General features: G+C 42.8%; 1 protein-coding gene across 1 annotated transcript; it reads left to right on the top strand.

The window, feature by feature from the left end:
- The first annotated feature begins 3,106 nt into the window (after positions 1-3,106).
- On the top strand, positions 3,107-20,675 carry LOC144325283 (vomeronasal type-2 receptor 26-like). The gene is made up of 6 exons (XM_077918034.1): positions 3,107-3,358; positions 4,373-5,263; positions 6,146-6,373; positions 8,699-8,825; positions 9,880-10,777; positions 20,321-20,675. The coding sequence occupies exons 1-6, from the start codon at positions 3,197-3,199 to the stop codon at positions 20,673-20,675; spliced, it is 2,661 nt and encodes an 886-aa protein (XP_077774160.1). The 5' UTR covers positions 3,107-3,196.
- The last annotated feature ends 489 nt before the right edge of the window (positions 20,676-21,164 follow it).

The raw sequence follows: 21,164 nt of genomic DNA, 5'->3' as shown, positions 1-21,164 counted from the left end.
ACCGGGTTCGCATCTCCGCTCCTCCACATGCAGCTGCTGGGTGACCTTGGGCTAGTCAAACTTCTTTGAAGTCTCTCAGCCCCACTCACCTGACAGAGTGTTTGTTGTGGGGGAGGAAGGGAAAGGAGAATGTTAGCTGCTTTAAGACTCCTTCGGGCCGTGATAAACCAGGATATCAAATCCAAATCCAAACAAAGCCCTGACAGTTCAGCATGAGGCATTTTTTCAACAGCCCAAACCTTCCTCACACCAAGGGTACCCAATCTGTGGCCCTCCAGATATTGCTGGACTACAGCTCACATCAGCTTACAATTGGCTATTATTATCATGGATGATGAAAGCTCTAATCCAGAAACATCTGGAGGGGAAAATACTGCCTATCACTGCCTGACAGTGATAGACCACCTAGTCTTCAGAATTACTACTTCTTACAAGAGTAAAAGATGGATGGCACAGTTGTTCCTTAGCATGCCACTCTGGTTCAAACTATATATATATGTGCTCTTTCAAAAGCAGTTCGGCTGTGTTCTCCAGGGTCTCTATATCCTGATATGGTTTGGACCTTTTCCATCATGGTTCCCATGATATGTAATAAATGTTACATATGACAGCGAAATTAAGGGCCGGGAGGAAATTAGACAAATGGGGAAAGGATGCAGTTGGCTCCCCTCTAAACACATTTTGATAGAGAAATTTTTTGGAAAAAGATGAATGCCTGCCTACAAGTGGGGTGTTTTTATTTTTGTTTGTAGTTATGGATGTCCTGCATTAGCAAGCGGATAATACTTGATGACCTTAGAAATCTCCTCCTAATCTAGGATTGTGTGATGTGACAGATATGTTTACTTCGGAAATAATTTCTGATGCACCATAGAGTCAAAAACAAAACAAAAAAGGTAGCTGACCTGTAATTGTTAAAATTACTATAATTAATGCACCTGGCAAAGCAGCAGAAGACATAATGAAAAATAAAGAGTCAAAAACTAAATCAGAAATGATTAAAAGCACCCTAGTGTTCCATTGACAGCTGTGGTAAGGGAGGGGAGAGGAGGCCGGGCTCTCTTATTTCAATCAGTTTTCCTCTTTCATTGTATAGGTCAGGTTCCAAGTCACTCTAGATTATTTAGCATTCAATTCCTTTTTTTAGTAACAGTGATAAAGTTAATAAGAAAGTGGAATCCTGCTTCTTTAAGAACAGAACTGCCAAAGGCGGCTCTCACCAAATACATCCTGTTCAAGTCAGGCTGGTGATAGTAACAATATTGTAGAGAGTCCATGTGTAGAAGGATATTTGTGATGAGGATGTTGTTGCTGCTGCTTCTCCTACTGCTTCCCAATATGGTGCCCCAAGTTCACACTGTTGCTTGCAGCAGAAATAATCATGTGCATATTCCACAAGAGTGGTATGAACCAGGTGACCTTATCATGGGTGGGATAGTGTCTTATATGTATTACGTATTCCCCAGCATTTCCTTCCATCAACACCCATCTCACGACTTTGTTGACAATCCAGTGTAAGTAAATGGACCTTAAGATTATTTCCTTTATGCTTTATACATTTAGAATCTGTCTAGAAAGTACTTTTGCTTTGGGAAAAATGCTATGAAAAAATATTTTTTTTAAAAAAAAAAGGCATAAGAATATTTTATTCTTGGTTCAGAGTAAAGAGGAGGCACACCATAACCTGCTTCAAGTTGGATGGTATTTCTCCATTCTCCAATGAAGCATAGAAAACTCACTGAACTTCCCCAGTCAAAGAGGCAGAATTAGGGTTGTGCGAGCAGTGTACACACATCGGAGACAGAGCCATGGGAGCACTGCCTCAAAGCCGGGTAAGCCAGGCACTGGGCTTGAGTAGAGAACCATGAGTATCTGACTAGGTCCTGGACTCCTCCTGCCTCCTTCACAAAGCCTAATTAGCAATTTTTCAGCTTTGGGAACTAAGTGGAAGGATTCTAGGACCCTGCCAGAGCCTTGTGACTCCTTCCTAAGGGAAGGCAATGCAAGGTCTACGTGGGTGCAAATTTTCAGCCTTGCAATAAGTGTCATAGTACCCAAGTCTGCCACTGCCAGTCAATCCTATAAAGCTCCATTTAAAAAGCCAAGACAGGCAAGGGTCAAGGGGTCAGTTTGACAACTTCAAGTGCATTCACTGCATCCTCTGGCCACAATAATCAAAACTGATCCAGCAAAAATGAAACAAAGTGTGCACTGCATACCATTTGACAGGCTACATAGCGTTATGTAATTCTGTCTGAGACTGATTCCATCTCTAAAGTTTTTCCAAAGACATAGCAGCAGGCTGCTAACGTTACAATAGAAATGCTGTCTGGGCCAGATGACAAAAGAATATTCAACACTGAAAAGCTCTTCCTGATAGCTGGTTGTGGACGCAGTGCTTGTAAAGATGAAGATATGAAACTTCAACTGTGTTTGAGCTGATTCAGTTTCATATCACCACCACTTGCTCTCTAGCCATTGATCCTCCTCCCCACAGTAATATATCATGGCAACCTTCTGGGTTCAAATCTCCATTTTCTGCATCACCTACAACTTAGGCACTTTTGTGAGTATGCAAGGGGAGAGAGGAGAGCAATGAAGCCCAGCTTGCGCTGCTTTAGTGAAGAATGGTACAAAATGGAAGGCATGTCTAAAGTACATTGCAAACATTCAGGGATACATTTTAAATGTGCTCAGTAATAATGGGAGGAAAGCCCTTTTACCATCATCACTGCTAGCTCATCACTGGGCATTCTTCATATTCAAAATGGCAGCTGCCAATTCCTTTCTTTAATATCATACCATTTCTATTGCTAGGGACAGCTATGTACTGACAAAGGGATATCGAACTGATTTCAATAACTGTAGCATAGCCATGTGGCACAGTTCTTCTTTCTAGTGATAAAAATCTGACTTGGATGGAGGAGAAATCCAAATATTAACTCTAAAAGCACAAAGCAATTTGAATATTTACAAGAATATTTAACAGGGGCAGTTGAATCTCTCACATCTCGATGTTGTGCACTGCTTTATTCCCCATAAAATAGTAACACACTTTATTTGTAGGGTGATGAGAAAGTTCTACCAACACATCCTCGCCTTGGTGTTTGCTGTTGATGAGATCAATGGGAATCCCAAGATCTTGCCCAATGCCACACTTGGATTCCACATCTATGATTCCTATTTTGATTCAAGGATGACCTACCAAAACACTCTGCATCTGCTCTTTAAATCACATCATTTTGTCCCCAACTACATATGTGGAATTCAGAAAAAAGTAGTAGGAGTCATTGGGGGACTTAGCTCTCACACCTCCTCATCCATGGCAGATATCTTAGGTCTTTACAAGATTCCACAGGTACATAAAATAGATATGTCATTCCGTAGTTCACTCTACACTCCTTCTACTGGAAGCTGTTGATTCATAAGTATCAAGTCGAAAAAGGAAAATGGTTGCAATATATTGATATATTTGAGGACATTAGTATGTGCATAAACCAACTTTTATGAGAGAGCCATGTTCCCAAAGATGTGTGTTTAATATATTTAGTGGAGGATTGGGCTCACATTATTTCAATTCTGCAAGCATTGTCCTAGCTGTCTGAAAAGTACCAATCCCAATTCATGCTGTTGATAATCGCTTGCACAGGCATAAATAATCGCTTGCACAGACAAGAGTGGCCCTCTCCATAGGAATCATGAAATTCCCACCTTGTGGAAGTGTAATGTTATTCAGCACTGTCCTCTTTCAGAGGCTAATGAAAAGCACTTTTCTTGTTATTTTTCTAGCATTTGGAGAAAGAGAAATAGTGGTACCAATTTTGTGTTGTTCTGCTACATTACTGAACTTCATTTTAGTTGCCTTAATTTTTGCTGGCATTTTATTTTCAATATATGTACAGTAATGGTTTATTGTTGATCACAGAAGAATAAAATGTATTATATTCAAGAAACCTATAGGAGAACTCCCATGAGAGTTCTTAGTACATAAACCATCAAAGTCTCTCTACAACTGCTTTAAAGGTTATAGACCAAAAGAACATGATCCATGGTTTGTCTCCCTCCATTTCCACAATCAAGTTTTTTTTTTTTTCATTTATCCAAGCCGTATGTGGAAACAAGCAGGGATAAATGCTCTCCAGACTTTGACACAATCCATGTGTACTGTGATGACTCCACAATAATAGGAATCAGTATCTACATAAACAAATGAGCAAGATTGTTTGCTTTGTGCGTTTTTTCTAGGTAAATGGGAGGGTGGCCCTTTCTCTAAGATTAGAAAAGATGGAATCCATAGGATTTATATTAGATAAATGAGTGTGTTGTGGATTCTTGTTTCCACATGGAAAAGTTTGGCTTTTTTCTTTTTCAGATTTCATATGGTTCATTTGAACCGGCCATAAATGATCACATCAAATTCATTTCCTTTTATCGCATGGTCCCCAATGAAGATCTTCAGTACAAGGGAATTATCCAGTTACTTCTGCATTTCGGATGGAAATGGGTTGGGCTCATCACTCCAGCTAATGAAGCTGGAGAACAATTCTTGAAGACCATTGAACCAATGCTCTTCAAGAATGCAATCTGTTCAGCATTCACAGAAAGAACGGAATACTATCTGCAATTCAGCGGTAGAATATTTGATATAGCAGATCAATCAAAGCTTTTCTCACAAACTTTAATGAAAAGCAAAGCAAATGCGATTGTTATATATGCAGAAAGTACATCTATTATATGGCTTACGTCTGTTTTTATTGCAAGGAATATGATTCAGCTAATTCTTCCTCAATCTGTGAGGAACGAACATGAAGGGAAAGTATGGATTACAGCAGCCCAAATAGATTTCATATCAAATATTGTAGGAAAACTGATTGACCCTAATATACAAATGCTCCAAGGTGCTATATCCATTACAATTCACTCCAAGGAGATTCAAGACTTCTCAGACTTTCTGCAGGATGTAAAGCCTTCTGGACAAGATGCAGATGGTTTCATAAAGAATTTCTGGGAACAATCATTTCTTTGTTCAGTTTCAAAGTCCTCTGCATTAGCACTCATTATGGGTACATGTACTGGAGAGGAGATGCTGGAGAGCCTTCCTGCACCATTTTTTGAAATGAGCATGACCGGCCACAGCTACAGTATCTATAATGCTGTCTATGCTCTGGCACATGCCTTACATATTACGTGCTCATCTGAAGCCATCTGCAAAAGGACAATGGACGGAAACAGACTCTTTCCTCAGAATGTAGAGCCTTGGCAGGTAGTGTTTACTCTTACAAAGTCTTTACAACCTGCTCAGTGTTATGCACTCCATTGATGTACAATATAGGTTGTGATTTCTTTATAATAAATAAAATAATAAATCTTAATACAACAAAATGAATATTAACTAATTTTATTGTGATCCCTTCCAACTCTATAATTATATGATCCTATGATTCTAGAAAATATTTGCTTGAACTTACCCTGCCTGACTTCCATCAAAGTAAAGATTATTTTTCAGTGGCAGGCGGCCTTTCTTATAGCAGAACATGAATTCTTGGGACATTTTGTATATCTTCAATAAAGCCCCTCTCATTTCTTATGCCCTGTGTAGAGCACAGTGGTGTGACATGTTGTAGCCAAGAGCTGATGCCCTTCACTTGTGCTGGATATGTAATGGCTAGTGGAAGAGTCCAGTACATCTTGAGGTGTGGCAAATGTTGTGGCCAATGTGCCATTGATTGCTGTGGGAGCCCCTTCACAAGTCCACCTAGAACATATTCGCTTTAGAGGTGAGGACTTCCATATGAGGGATCAATAGCACACTGCTCTACTGTGTGTCCTAAATATTCCCTACTACCCAGGAACATATACTCACACAAGACTGCTCAAAAAGAGCTCCTGGCTCTTTTCGTGCCCGTCATCTCAAATTCCTTTTATATATTGAATCTTAACAAAGGCTGCTCTGAAACGTATCTCCTGACTGTTGAGTTTACACTGATTCATGATTTCCCTGCTGAAATTTGGGTCCCCTCCATTGGGAACTGAAGTGGTGAACTCCTGGAGGAAAAGAACTTAATTTTTTCCATGAAAACTATTGAATTGTCTTAGTAAGGCTATTACAAGACTACATAGAACTTTTGATTCTCTTTCCACCTAGCTGCACTCATTCCTGCAGAGGCTCTCATTCAACAACAGTGCTGGCGATGAAATTACATTCGATGAACATGGAGAATTAGCAGCTGGATTTGATATTACAAACCTGGTCACTTTCCCAAATAATTCCTATGTCAGGGTCAAAGTCGGAAGGCTGGATCCTCAGGCCCCTCCTGGAAAAGAGCTCACCATTAACGGGAACAGAATTCAATGGCACAGAGCCTTCACTCAGGTAAGGACATCAATGCACATAGGGGTGGCTTGTCTAGTTTTGACTAGTGCTGCCCAACTATTGCTGCCACTACTAATAATGCTGCCACTAATAATTCTATTAGTAATTATAAAACGAACCATTTTTACAAAAAAGATCAGTGTGCAAAGAAGACATGTCAAACTAAGAAAGAGCATTGTCGATCAGAGTGTCATCCTACATGCTTGTTTGTGAAATCCACAAGGCAGCTCTCTGTTTAAGGTAAAGGTACCCCTGCCCATATGGGCCAGTCTTGACAGACTCTAGGGTTGTGCCTCCATCTCACTTAAGAGGCGGGGGGCCAGCGCTGTCCGGAGACACTTCCGGGTCACGTGGCCAGCGTGACAAAGCTGCATCTGGCAAGCCAGCGCAGCACACGGAAACGCTGTTTATCTTCCCACCAGTAAGCGGTCCCTATTTATCTACTTGCACCCGGGGGTGCTTTCGAACTGCTAGGTTGGCAAGCGCTGGGACCGAGCAACGGGAGCACACCCCGCCGCGGGGATTCGAACCGCCGACCTTTCGATCGGCAAGTTCTAGGCACTGAGGCTTTTACCCACAGCGCCACCCACGTCCCCAGCTCTCTGTTTAGTGGCATTCAATAGAATGCTACACTAACTGTATCTTTGTGAATGAACATTGTAATCTTCATGAGTTTTCCTGTTACTGCTTGAGACCCTAGTGTTGGCTCTCTTTATTCCAATGGTATAAGTGGTAGGGACTGTCCAAATATGAGCAGAACCACAGTATTTCACTACCTTCAGATCCCAACTCCTTGAAGCTCACTAAGGGGAAATCAAGTGAAATCCCTGAAGCAAAGGGCACAAAGCTGTATTTCCATTAAAAAAAAAAATAACAATTAGTAGAATCAGATGATGGTTGTAGCATTGGTCAATCTAGGTATGAACATTGTAATCTTCTTGTGTTTGTATGATGCTTAGAACTGTAGCTTTTTTTGTGTTGTCAAAAATGCTATTCCTTTTCCAGTCAGTCCCAGTAATTGTGAAAGATGAATGTTTTAAAAGATGGCAGAAGGAAATTTCCAAGTTTATTGGGGAGGGACAAAAGGCCAAGGATAAAACATAAGATACTAACAGATACAAAAGAAAGAGGTGGTATTGCCCTCCCGTACCTTAAATTATACTATGAGGCTGCATGCCTGGTATGGATCAGGGACTGGATAAAGTTGGAAAAGCAAAAAGCATTAGATCTGGAAAGACATGACAACAGATTTGGATGGTACACATATTTAAAGTATGGGAAAGGGAAAATACATAAAGGTTTTTATAACAATATAATTACGAAATCACTAATGAGAGTATGGAAAAGATATAAAGACTTATTAGAACAGAAGACTCCTTGGTGGCTTTCACCACATGAAGCTTTATTGCTCCAGCCACTCGGTAAAAAAGGAAAGTGGCTCATGTATGCTGATTTATTAAAGGACCAAGAAGGAAAATGGAAATTAAGAGATTACAGGGAAATAAAAGACCATTTTCAGACCTGGTTACACTATTGGCAACTACACGAGATATACAAAGAAGACAATAAGAAAGGATTTAGTTATACAATATCTAGATTTCAAAAGGAAGTTGTGGCAGGGATGGTAAAGCTGCTTAAGGGTGCATATAGTATTCTGCTAGAATGGGAAACAAAAGATGAGGAGGTGAAATCAGTCATGATCAAATGGGCACAAGTTATAGGTCATAATATATTGCTTGAAGATTGGGAAAGATTGTGGAAAACTGATTTAAAATTTATAGATTTTAAGAATTGTAGGGAAACACCTGCCAAGGAAAGTGAAGAACATATTTATGTATGCTACAAAGGCGGCAAGTGTCTTAATAGCACAGGGATGGAAGAATGAAGAAACCCCAACAAAAGAACAGTAGCAAGAGAAATTGATGGACTATGCGGAACTGGCAAAGTTGACACAGAAACTGCGCAATAAGTACAACTTTGACTTCAAAGAAGAATGGAAACCTTTTACAAAGTACTTAAAGAAACAAGAATATGAATTGAACTCCTTGGCAGGTTTTGAATAAACATACACGAATTTATTTGTTAATATAATAGATGGATAATTTAGAGAATTTTAAATTTTTATAACATGCAGAGAATAATATGTGTTCACAAATCAGAAAGGGGAGCAGAGGGATGTTGTAGGGGGGAGGGGTATGTGGGGGAGATGGGGAGGGGAAAATTGGGGGAAATACAATTGTTGGAATAATTTGTTATGTGAAAATAGTCAATAATTTATTTATTTTTTTAAAAAAGATATTAATCCCTTTGTGTCCCTTTGGATAGGTGCCACCCTTTTCCTTATGTAATGCCAACTGCCGTCCTGGTTATGAGAAGAAAAAGAAGCAGGGGAAGAAGTTCTGTTGTTATGCTTGTGATCCATGTCCTCGTGGGATGTTCTCAAATGAGAAGGGTGAGAGATGCCATATTACCATATACAAGCTATTATAGTAAATTCTGAACAACTGGGCAATGGGGCTTGCTCTATATGGCCTCAATTTATATTGTTTATTAAAAATAGTAGAATAATTTCCCTTCAGTCTCAGTAAAAACTGCCACTATGAAGGAATTATCTTAACCTTCTATGGAGTAAACCATCAGAATGTGACTTTATCTGTAATGTAAAGATTTTCCATCACTGTATCTACATTGATCTTTTAGACGTTATTAAATATAATGTTCCATAATTTTTAATGCAGTTTCCCATTGCTGGTGGCTCACTGCTGCGGTGTCACATTTTAATAATGCATTTTAACTTTATAAACCACTAGTGTAGCTTCACCTCAAGTCCATTTTGATGCAACAAGACATAAATTTCATACAGTTGGTACCTTCGGTTACAGACGCTTCAGGTTACAGACTCTGCTAACCCAAAAATAGTACCTCAGGTTAAGAACTTTGCTTCAGGATGAGAACAGAAATCGTGCGGCGGCAGCATGGAGGCAGTGGGAGGCCCCATTAGCTAAAGTGGTGCCTCAGGTTAAGAACAGTTTCAGGTTAAGAATGGACCTCCAGAATGAAAAAAATTCTTAACCCGAGGTACCACTGTACATACATTTTGTCCTGGAAGACAACACTAAAGTTTTGGGGAAGGGAGGATGGAATAGAAGTGGCAGTTTTTCTCTGAGACCCAGGCTCTTTGGGGTCAGTGGTAAAATCTGATAAAAATCACCCCTCTTGCTTCCAAGATTTCAGCTGTAATATTTCTCTGATTTCATCATGAAGTATCTGTGGTTCTAAGAAAATGGAGGAGGACCACCAAAATAATAGTTTCCCCATATATGAAATGTAAGATTTCATGCATAACTTTATTTTCAAAGCATCAAGGGCACAAGCATTTGAACTAGACGTTCTGAAACTTTTCCTTTTTGGGAAACACTATGGTAAGGGGTCTCCTGAGTTTAAAAAAAAAAACACTCTTAAGCATATTCTGGATTGTATCCAATTGTCATGCAACCTTTTTTCAGGGTTGGAAACCTGTGCCAGATGTCCTCCGGATCAATATCCAAATGAAGAGCAGAATGAGTGCATTCCCAAGAAACCAAATGTCCTAGGCTTTGGGGAAACTTTGGCCATGATTTCAACTTTCTCTGCACTTTTATTCTCTCTGATCACAGCTATGGTACTTGGCATTTTCATTAAGCAGCGGAACACTGCCATCGTCAAAGCCAATAACAGAAGCCTCACTTACATTCTCCTCATCTCCCTCCTCTTGTGTTTCCTGTGCTCCTTGATGTTCATTGGAATGCCTAATAAGGCAACCTGCCCACTCCGACAAACGGCTTTTGGCATTGTCTTCTCTGTGGCCCTCTCTAGCATCTTGGCCAAAACTATATCAGTGGTTTTGGCATTCATGGCTACCAAGCCAGATTCCACAATCAGGAAGTGGGTAGGCAAAAAACTGGCTTATTCCATTGTCCTTTCCTGCTCTGTGTTTCAAGTGGGAATCTGTGTTTTCTGGCTGGCAACCTCTGCCCCATTCCCAGATGTGGACATGCACTCAAGCAGTGAAGAAATTATATACTTATGTAATGAGGGGTCAGTTCTCATGTTCTATGGTGTTTTAGGCTACATGGGCTTCCTGGCCATTATCAGCTTCACTGTGGCCTTCTTAGCCAGGAAGTTGCCAGACAGCTTCAATGAAGCTAAGTTCATCACCTTCAGCATGCTGGTCTTCTGCAGTGTTTGGTTCTCCTTTATTCCCACATACTTGAGCACCAGAGGAAAATACATGGTGGCTGTGGAGATCTTCTCCATCTTGGCTTCTAGTGCTGGGCTGCTGGGTTGCATCTTTTCCCCTAAATGCTACATTATTGTGGTGAGGCCTGAGCTGAATAACAGAGAGCAGCTGATACGGAGAAAGATGTAAATAACAGTATAGTTTGTCATTTCTATATTTACGCTCTAGACTTGTTGGCATGGTAATTTCCATGTGGTTTTTCAAGAAAGCTAGTTACCTGAAATGATGAAAATAGCAGAAGAGATTCTCTTATCATTTATATTCTTGATATCCAGCATGGTTGCATATGAGGTGTAAATGAACTGGGATAATGTGTATGAAAAAACTATGGATGATATCTGAGCACCAGAAGAAAATGCATGGTGTCTGTGGAGATTTTCTCCATCTTGGCTTCCAGTACTGACTTGCTGGCTTCCCTCTTTTTCATAATAATAATAATAATAATAATAATAATAATAATAATAATAATTTATTATTTATACCCCGCCCACCTGGCTGGGCTTCCCCAGCCACTCTGGGCAGCTTCCAAAAAAAATTAAAATACTGCAATACATCAAACATTAAAAGCTTCCCTAAACAGGGCTGCCTTCAGATGTCTTCTAAAAGTCTGGTAGTTGTTGTTCTCTTTGACATCTGGTGGGAGGGCACCACTACCGAGAAGGCCCTCTGCCTCGGTGCTGGACCTCAGTGTCCAGGTAGAATGATAGGAGTGGAGACGCTCCTTCAGGAGCCCTTTAGGGCTTCAAAGCATTTCCCCTAAATGCTACATTATTATGATAAGGCCTGAACTGATTAATAGAGAACAGCTGATATGGAGCAACATATAAATGACAGAAGAGATTGTAGTTTATGTTGGGAGTTAGGCTCTATAACCTTTCTGGCCAGTGTCAGATGTGGGGGTCAAAGTAACAGAAGAGATTATCTTATCATTTATGTTCTTGATATCCAGCATAGTTACATATGAGGTGTAAATGAACTTGGATAATGTCAGGGAACTGACAATGGAGCAAGGTAGAGAGGCAAGGCTCCCCAATGATGCCGGAGAGGGAACCAGTACAGGAGGAGAGAGGGCTCCTGCGGGGGAAGGAGACTCAGGTGACACCAGGAAGAAAGGAGGGTTGGAGAGCACCTCGGAGGAGAGGCTCCGAGACTCTTCTAGTGAGGTCAGTGAGGAGAGTGGAGGACCACCGATAGGCATGCCCACTCTGCGCAGAAGGCTGCTGCGCAGAGTGGCGAGAAGGAGGCTGTCCGTTAAGGAATTCTTATGTTGGAAGAAGTTTAGGAAACGCCCACTGACGGATTCTGCCAGCGACTGAAGCAGTCGTGCCCAAGGGGGGCTGCTCAGCCGGGGAAAGAGCAACCGCTTCACGCAGTTTGGAGCAGGTGGAGGTTTACACACAAGCAACCCCAATTGCTAGAGCTCCCAAACGGACACCCGATCAAGGTGAAAGCGCTTCTGGATTCAGGCAGCTCTTGTAACTTCTTTAGCAGGGACTTTGCACTGGAACACCAGCTCCAGGTGGTGCCGCTAAAACATCCGTTGCAAGTGACAACCATTGATGGGAGAGAACTCTTGGGAGGGGAAGTAACCCACCAGACCCCGCCCATGAGAATGACAGTGTCCAGACACACAGAGACAATTGCCTTCCATGTAGCCACCTTAGCAGGACCACCCATCATACTGGGAATGAGCTGGCTAGCACTGCACAACCCAGTGGTGGGGTGGCATCAGCGAACAGTCACCTTTGGGTCTGCCCACTGCGTAGAGTGCTGTCACGGAGGGGAAAGCCCGAGGATGGCAGTAGCCAGAGTGGCAGGGATGGTGGTAGGGGAGAGGGGAAGGGTACCACCTCAATATGCTGATTTAGAAGAAGTTTTCAGTGAGAAGGAGGCGGATAGACTACCCCCCCCACAGGCCCTTTGACTGTCAAATCAACCTGCTCCCAGACGCACAGCTGCCAGTGGGGAAGTTGTACGCCATGTCAGATAGAGAGATGCAGGAGTTGCGCAAGTTTATCGACAAGAACCTGAACAGAGGGTTTATATGAGAGTCCAGGGCGGTGGGAGGTAGTCCAGTGTTCTTTGTGAACAAACGAGATTCCAAAGAACCCAGGCTTGTAGTTGATTACCGCGCCTTAAACTGGGTGTCGGAACCCGTGACCTTCCCTATGCCCAGAATTGACGACATCTTGACAAGGGTAAGGAAGGGAAAGATTTTTACCAAGCTGGACCTGAGGGGGGCGTACAATTTGATAAGGATGAGGGAGGGGGATGAATGGAAAACCACCATGTTCACTCCTCTGGGGACCTTTGAGTATTTAGTTATGCCCTTCGGATTACAATCCAGCTCCAGCACTTTTCAAGGATTTATGCATCACGTGCTCGGCTCACTGCTGTACAAGAATTGCGTGGCGTTCTTGGACGACGTGCTGATCTACTCAGAGAACGAGGAACAGCATGTGAAAAACGTCAGGGAAGTGCTGAAAAGACTGCAGGAGCACCAATTGTGGGTTAAGCTGGAGGAGTGCCAATTCCATGCCCGAGAGGTGGAGTTCCTGGGTTACAGGCTGTTGGACAAAGGTTTAGCCATGGACCCGGGTAAGGTGCAAGCAGTGCTGGAATGGAAGCCTCCCAAGAACCGGAAGGACGTGCAAAGGTTCTTGGGGTTTGGGAATTTCTACAGGAAGTTCATCAAGAACTTTGCCCATTTGACGGCACCTATTACGGATTGTCTTCGCAGCAAGAAGAAGTTTGAATGGACGGGAGAGGCACAGCGGTTGTTTGAGAAACTTAAGAAGGCGTTCGCCTCGGAAGAACAACTCCTACATGTGGATCTGCGAAAGCCAATGAGACTGGAGATGGATGCGTCAGACAGAGCCGTGGGGGGCATATTGCTCCAGCCGGGAGATCGGGGAGTGTGGAAGCCGTGCGCCTTTTTCTCAAGGAAGCTGAACAAGTCAGAACAAAACTATACGGTGTATGATCGAGAACTGCTGGCAATTCACGAGGCCTTCAGGTGCTGGAGACATTTTTTGATAGGTGCACAACACAAGATCCAAGTGTGCACTGACCACAAGAACTTGGAATATTGGAGAACGGCACGAGTGTTGAACCAAAGACAGATGCGGTGGGCACAGGAGTTCTATAAGTTTAATTTTGAGATTAGGTATGTGCCGGGAAAGGAAAATGTCAGGGCGGACGCTCTCTCACGCAAACCAGAGTACTCGGAAGGGGAGGGAGTGCCGGAAGTACGGCATGTCATACTTGAGGACCGATGGGTGTGTGCAGGAATGTTGGTAAGGAGACAAGAGCTAGCGGAGTTGACAAGGGAAGACCAGTATGCTCAGAACAAGATCAGGGAGATCCTAGATGCAGGAGATGGTCAAGGGGGTTTTAAGGAAAGAGATGGGGCTTTGTACTACAAGGGTGCGCTGTACATACCAGAAGGGGAGTTGAGGAGTAGAATACTCAAACAACTTCATGACAACCCCACAGCAGGGCATTTTGGCCAACACAAAACCATGCTACTGATTACCAGGGAGTTCTGCTGGCCACGGGTGAGGGAGGATGTCAAAGAATATGTACGGGGCTGCCAGCACTGCCAGAGAGCAAAGGGGGAGAGGGCAGTGCCAGCGGGGTTACTGGAGCCTCTACCCATGCCAGAGACCATGGGAGGTGGTATCAGTGGATTTTATGACAGATTTACCCAGGGCCAGGGAAAGACGGCAGTAATGGTGGTGGTTGATCAGCTGACCAAAATGTGCCACTTTATTGCATGCTCGCATGCGGTATCGGCGGAAGAGACAGCTAAACTGTTTGTAGAGCATGTGTTCAGGTTGCATGGCGCCCCCTTGAGGATTGTATCCGATAGAGGCCGCCAATTTACGTCCAGATTCTGGCGGAAGCTGATGAGCTTGCTAGATGTGGAGGTGAGCTTCTCGACGGCGAGACATCCAGAGACCAATGGACAAGCAGAAAGAGCCAATAGCATACTTCAACAATACTTACGTTGCTACGTGAACGACAGGGAGAAGGATTGGGTGGACAAACTAGCACTGGCGGAGTTTGCGTACAACAATGCGGAACATGTATCCACGGGGATGAGCCCATTCATGGCTAATTACGGGTGTCACCCCAGAGCTTTCCTGGGGGAGGGGCGGGAAGGTGGAGTGTTCCTGCGGTGGAAGAATTTGTGGAAGAGATGGAGGCTTTACACCAACAGCTAAAGATCAACCTAGAACGAGCCAAGAAAGAGTACAAGAGGCAGGCGGACAAGCACCGCAGGGAAGGGGAAACCATAAGGGTGGGGGACCAGGTGTGGTTGTCTACCCAGGGGTTGCCGTTCAAAGGAGGGTGTAAGAAGTTACGGCCAAAACGATTGGGACCGTTCGAAGTAACCCAACAGGTGAATCCGGTAGCCTTTAGGCTCAAATTGCCCCCCAACATGAAATTGCATCCGGTATTCCACAGGTCCTTGCTCTCACCAGTCCGGGAGGGAAGGGAGTGTTTGGGCCAAGAAGGAGACTCGTCCTTGCTTCCATCGATGGAAGAACGAGAACTCAGTGGGCATGCAGCTGAAATTCTCGATTCCAGGTGGAAAGGAGGGCGAGTGGAGTATTTGGTAGCTTGGGAGGGGGAGTCAGAAGCAGAAAACACATGGGTTCCAGCGGAGGAGTTGGGGGATGAGTATATGCAGGAGGCTTTCCATCGCAGGTACCCGAGGAAACCCAAACCCCGAGAGAGGTTCTGGGAGGAGCAATTTGGCACCACAGATGATGAAGAAGATTTTGTGGGATTTCTCGACTCTGAGGGGGAGGAGAATTGCTCGAAGAAGAAGAATCCGACGAGGAAGATTGGGTGGTGGAAAGGCACGGCAGCAGATGGAAAGGGGTTTTTGAGTCATCAGATGGAGGGGACAGTTCTTTCCGGGGGTTTCCGGTGTCACCATCCAAAGAACGGACGGGGGAGGAGAAGGGCCCTGGGAGGGAGGTGGATGTCAGGGAACTGACATCGGAGCAAGTTAGAGAGGCAAGGCTCCCCAATGATGCCGGAGAGGGAACCAGTAGAGGAGGAGAGAGGGCTCCCGCGGGGGAAGGAGACTCAGGTGACACCAGGAAGAAAGGAGGGTTGGAGAGCACCTCGGAGGAGAGGCTCCGAGACTCTTCTAGTGAGGTCAGTGAGGAGAGTGGAGGACCACCGATAGGCACGCCCACTCTGCGCAGAAGGCTGCCGCGCAGAGAGGCAAGAAGGAGGCTGTCCGTTAAGGAATTCTTATGTTGGAAGAAGTTTAGGAAATGCCCACTGACGGATTCTGCCAGCGACTGAAGCAGTCGTGCCCAAGGGGGGCTGCTCAGCCGGGGAAAGAGCAACCGCTTCACGCAGTTTGGAGTAGGTGGAGGTTTACGCACAAGCAACCCCAATTCCCATGATAGATAATGTATATGAAGAAACTATGGGTGATATCTGTAGCACCTCTGAGCACCAGAAGAAAATACATGGTGGAGATTTTCTCCATCTTGGCTTCCAGTACTGGCTTGCTGGCTTGCCTCTTTTTCCCTAAATGCTACATTATTGTGATAAGGCCTGAACTGATTAATAGAGAACAACTGATATGGAGCAATGTATAAATGACAGAAGAGATTGTAGTTTATGTTGGGAGCTAGGCTCTGTACTCTTTCTGGCTAGTGTCAGATGTGGGGGTCAAAATAACAAAAGAGCTTGTCTTATCATTTATGTTCTTGGTATCCAAAATAGTTACATATGAGGTAGAAATGAGTTGGGACTATGTGTATGAATGAAACTATAGATGAAATCTAACATATCCAACAATCTGAATCCCTTACTCTACTTTTCCGGCATCCACTTTCCCAATAGGTTCTGAAACTCATGAGCAGATGTTGGGGTGCATTGGAAACTGCAGATAGAGAAAAGGGGAAAGGGAACAGTGTAAGCTGCCTTATGTTGTGCGAGAGCATTGCTCAATCTATCAGGGCCATGCACAAGACTCAACCAAGTCTCCTTCCAAATTATGGAAGAATTTGGGCAGTTTGGGTTGTATGTTCTGCGGCTGTTGGGAAGGAATATCAGGCAAGAAGTGGAGGCAGGCACTAGCCTGGGGAAATTGTGTGTAGTCGGAGACCTATTTGCTCCTCAGTTACGTCTTCCCCACGACTTTGTGCCATCTAAGATGATAGAGAGCTAGGACCTTCCCTTTCTCTGCTCATCTCATGATTTTTTGATTTTTGCATAATTATTATTTCTTTGAAACTCTTCCTACCATTGGATGAAAATACAAAAGAGGGTCAGCTATGATTTGAACTAATGGGAACCCAAACAGAACTCTACTATTTGCCAAAAGGTTGAGAAATAAGGGATATCTATGTAGCACTGTGAGGCAGAGTCGGTTTCCTTTAAAGAACAAATCTAGTCACTGTTAAGTGGGAAGGGTTTTTCTATATTTGTTTGTTCTTTGGTCTAACTATTCAACTGTATTAAAATAAGATTCTTTCTTAAAAGTTCTCTTCACATTTAGTGTTTCTATAACTGCCTTACAAAAAATAATAATAATAATCTTCAAACTCCGAGGATAAACTGGGACTTCTGCACTTCTGTAATCTGATACCTGCAATGACATGGGGCTGGAAAGGGAGTCAGGCAGTGACTCACCTTCCCATGGACACTGCTTCAGGCTCAGAGGGCTCAAATACTTGACAAAGAGAGCCAGTGTGGTGTAGTGGTTAAGAGCGGTAGACTCATAATCTAGTGAACCGGGTTCGCATCTCCGCTCCTCCACACGCAGCTGCTGGGTGACCTTGGGCTAGTCACACTTCTTCGACATCTCTCAGCCCCACTCACCTGACAGAGTGTTTGTTGTGGGGGAGGAAGGGAAAGGAGAATGTTAGCCGCTTTGAGACTCCTTCGGGTAGTGATAAAGCAGGATATCAAATCCAAATCCAAACAAAGCCCTGACAGTTCAGCATGAGGCATTTTTTCAACAGCCCAAACCTTTCTTACACCAAGGGTACCCAATCTGTTGCCCTCCAGATGTTGCTGGACTACAGCTCACATCAGCTTCCGATTGGCTATTATTATCATGGATGATGAAAGCTGTAATCCAGAAACATCTGGAGGGAAAAATACTGCCTATCACTGCCTGACAGTGATACACCACCTAGTTTTCAGAATTACTACTTCTTACAAGAGTAAAAGATGGATGGCACAGTTGTTCCTTAGCATGCCACTCTGCTTCAAACTATATATATATGTGCTCTTTCAAAAGCAGTTCGGCTGTGTTCTCCAGGGTCTCTATATCCTGATATGGTTTGGACCCTTTCCATCATTGTTCCCAAGATTCAGTAATTGTAATCAATGTTACATATGACAGCGAGTGTAAGAGCCAATAGCAGTAGGAAATTAGACCAATGGGGAAAGGATAAAGTTGGCTCCCCTCTAAATACATTTTGATAGAGGATTTTTTTGGAAAAAGATGGATGCCTGCCTACAGGTGGGGTGTTTTTGTTTTTGTTTGTAGTTATGGATGTCCTGCATTAGCAAGCGGATAATACTTGATGACCTTAGAAATCTCCTCCTAATCTAGGATTGTGTGATGTGACAGATATGTTTACGTTGGAAATCATTTCTGATGCACTATAGAGTCAAAAACAAAAAAAGGTTATCTGACTTGTAATTATTAAAATTACTATAATCAATTCATCTGGCAAAGCACCAGAAGACATAATGAAAAATAAAGAGTCAAAAACTAAATCAGAAATGATTAAAAGCACCCTAGCGTTCCATTGACAGCTATGGTAAGGGAGGGGAGAGGAGGCCAGGCTCTGTTATTTCAGTCAGTTTCCCTCTTTCATTGTATAGGTCAGGTTTCAAATCACTCTAGATTAATTCACATTCAATTAATTTTTTTTAGTAACAGTGATAAAGTTAATAAGAAAGTGGAATCCTGCTTCTTTAAGAACAGAACTGCCAAAGTCGGCTCTCACCAAATACATCCTGTTCAAGTCAGGCTGATGATAGTAACAATATTGTAGAGAGTCCATGTGTAGAAGGATATTTGTGATGAGGATGTTGTTGCTGCTGCTTCTCCTACTGCTTCCCAATATGGTGCCCCAAGTTCACACTGTTGATTGCAGCAGAAATAATCATGTGCATATTCCACAAGAGTGGTATGAACCAGGTGACCTTATCATTGGTGAGATAGTGTCTTATATGTATTACGTATTCCCCAGCATTTCCTTCCATCAACACCCATCTCACGACTTTATTGACAATCCAGTGTAAGTAAATGGACCTTAAGATTATTTCCTTTATGCTTTATACATTTATATCCACCTAGAAAGTACTTTTGCTTTGGAAAAAATGCTATGCAAAAATATTTTTAATTTATTTTTTTTAAAAAGTCGTAAGAATTTATAAGAATATTTTATTCTTGGTTCAGAGTAAAGAGGAGGCACACCATAACCTGCTTCAAGCTGGATGGTATTTCTCCATCCTCCAATGAAGCATAGATAACTCACTGAACTTCCCCAAAGAGGCAGAATTAGGGTTGTGTGAGCAGTGCACACACATCAGATACAGAGCCATGGGAGCACTGCCTCAAAGCCGGGTAAGCCAGGCACTGGGATTGAGGAGAGGGCCCTGAGCATCTGACAAGGTCCTGGAGTCCTCCTGCCTCCTTCACAAAGCCTAGTTAGCAATTATTCAGCTTTAGGAACTAGGTGGAAGGACTCTAGGACCCTGCCAGAGCCTTGTGACTCCTTCCTAAGGGAAGGCAATGCAAGGTCTAAATGGGTGTAAATTTTCATCCTCGCTAAGGGCGTCATAGTACCCAAGTCTGCCACTGCCAGTCAATCCTATAAAGCTCCATTTAAAAAGCCAAGACAGGCAAGGGTCAAGAGGTCAGTTTGACAACTTCATTTCTTCAAATGCATTCACTACATCCTCTGGTCACAATAATCAAAACTGATCCAGCAAAAATAGAAGAGAGAGTGCACTGCATACCATTTGACAGGCTACATAGTATTATGCAATTCTGTCTGAGACTGATTCCATCTCTAAAGTGCTTCCGAAGACGTAGCAGCAGGCTGCTAACCTTATAAGAGAAATGCTCTCTTGGCCAGATGACAAAAGAATATTCAACACTGAAAAGCTCTTCCAGATAGCTGGTTGTGGACGCACTGCTGGTAAAGATGAAGATATGAAAGTTCAACTGTGTTTGAGCTGATTCAGTTTCATATCACCACCACTTGCTCTCTACCCATTGATCCTCCTGCCCACAGTAATATATCATAGCAACCTTTCATTGGGGATACATTTTAAATACGCTTAGTAATAATGGGCATGCTTCATATTCAAAATGGCAGCTGCCAATTCCTTTATTTAATTTCATAGCAATTTCTATTGCTAAGAACAGCTGCGTACTGACAAATGGATATCGAACTGATTTCAGTAACTGTAGCATAGCCGTGTAGCACAGTTCTTCTTTCTAAATAAAAATCTGACTTGGATGGAGGAGAAATCCAAACATTAACTTTAAAAGCATAAAGCAATTTGAATATTTACAAGAATATTTAACAGGGGCAGTTGAATCTCTCACATCTCGATGTTGTGCACTGTTTTATTCCCCATAAAATAGTAACACACTTTGTTTGTAGGGTGATGAGAAAGTTCTACCAACACATCCTCGCCTTGGTCTTTGCTGTTGATGAGATCAATGGGAATCCCAAGATCTTGCCCAATGTCACGCTTGGATTCCACATCTATGATACCTATTTTGATTCAAGGATGACCTATCAAAACACTCTGCACCTGCTCTTTAAATCACATCATTTTGTCCCCAACTACATATGTGGAATTCAGAAGAAAATAGTAGGAGTCATTGGGGGACTTAGCTCTCACACCTCCTCATCCATGGCAGATGTCTTAGGTCTTTACAAGATTCCACAGGTACATAAAATAGATATGTCATTCCGTAGTTCACTCTACACTCCTTCTACTGGAAGCTGTTGATTCATAAGTATCAAGTCGAAAAAGGAAAATGGTTGCAATATATTGATATATTTGAGGACATATGTGCATAAACCAACTTTTATGAGAGAGCCATGTTCCCAAAGATGTGAGTTTAATATATTTAGTGGAGGATTGGGCTCACATTATTTCAATTCTGCAAGCATTGTCCTAGCTGTCTGAAAAGTACCAATCCCAATTCATGCTGTTGATAATCGCTTGCACAGGCATAAATAATCGCTTGCACAGAGAAGAATGGCCCTCTCCATAGGAATAATGAAATTCCCACCTTGTAGAAGTGTGATGTTATTCAGCACTGTCCTCTTTCAGAGGCTATTGAAAAGCACTTTTCTTGTTATTTTTCTAGCATTTGGAGAAAGAGAAATAGTGGTACCAATTTTGTGTTGTTCTGCTACATTACTGAACTTCATTTTAGTTGCCTTAATTTTTGCTCGCATTTTATTTTCAATATATGTACAGTAATGGTTTATT

The sequence above is a fragment of the Podarcis muralis genome, chromosome 13 (assembly GCF_964188315.1).
Source record: "Podarcis muralis chromosome 13, rPodMur119.hap1.1, whole genome shotgun sequence".
Classification (NCBI taxonomy): Eukaryota; Metazoa; Chordata; class Lepidosauria; order Squamata; family Lacertidae; genus Podarcis; species Podarcis muralis.
This window is presented reverse-complemented; position numbering and strand designations above follow the sequence as displayed.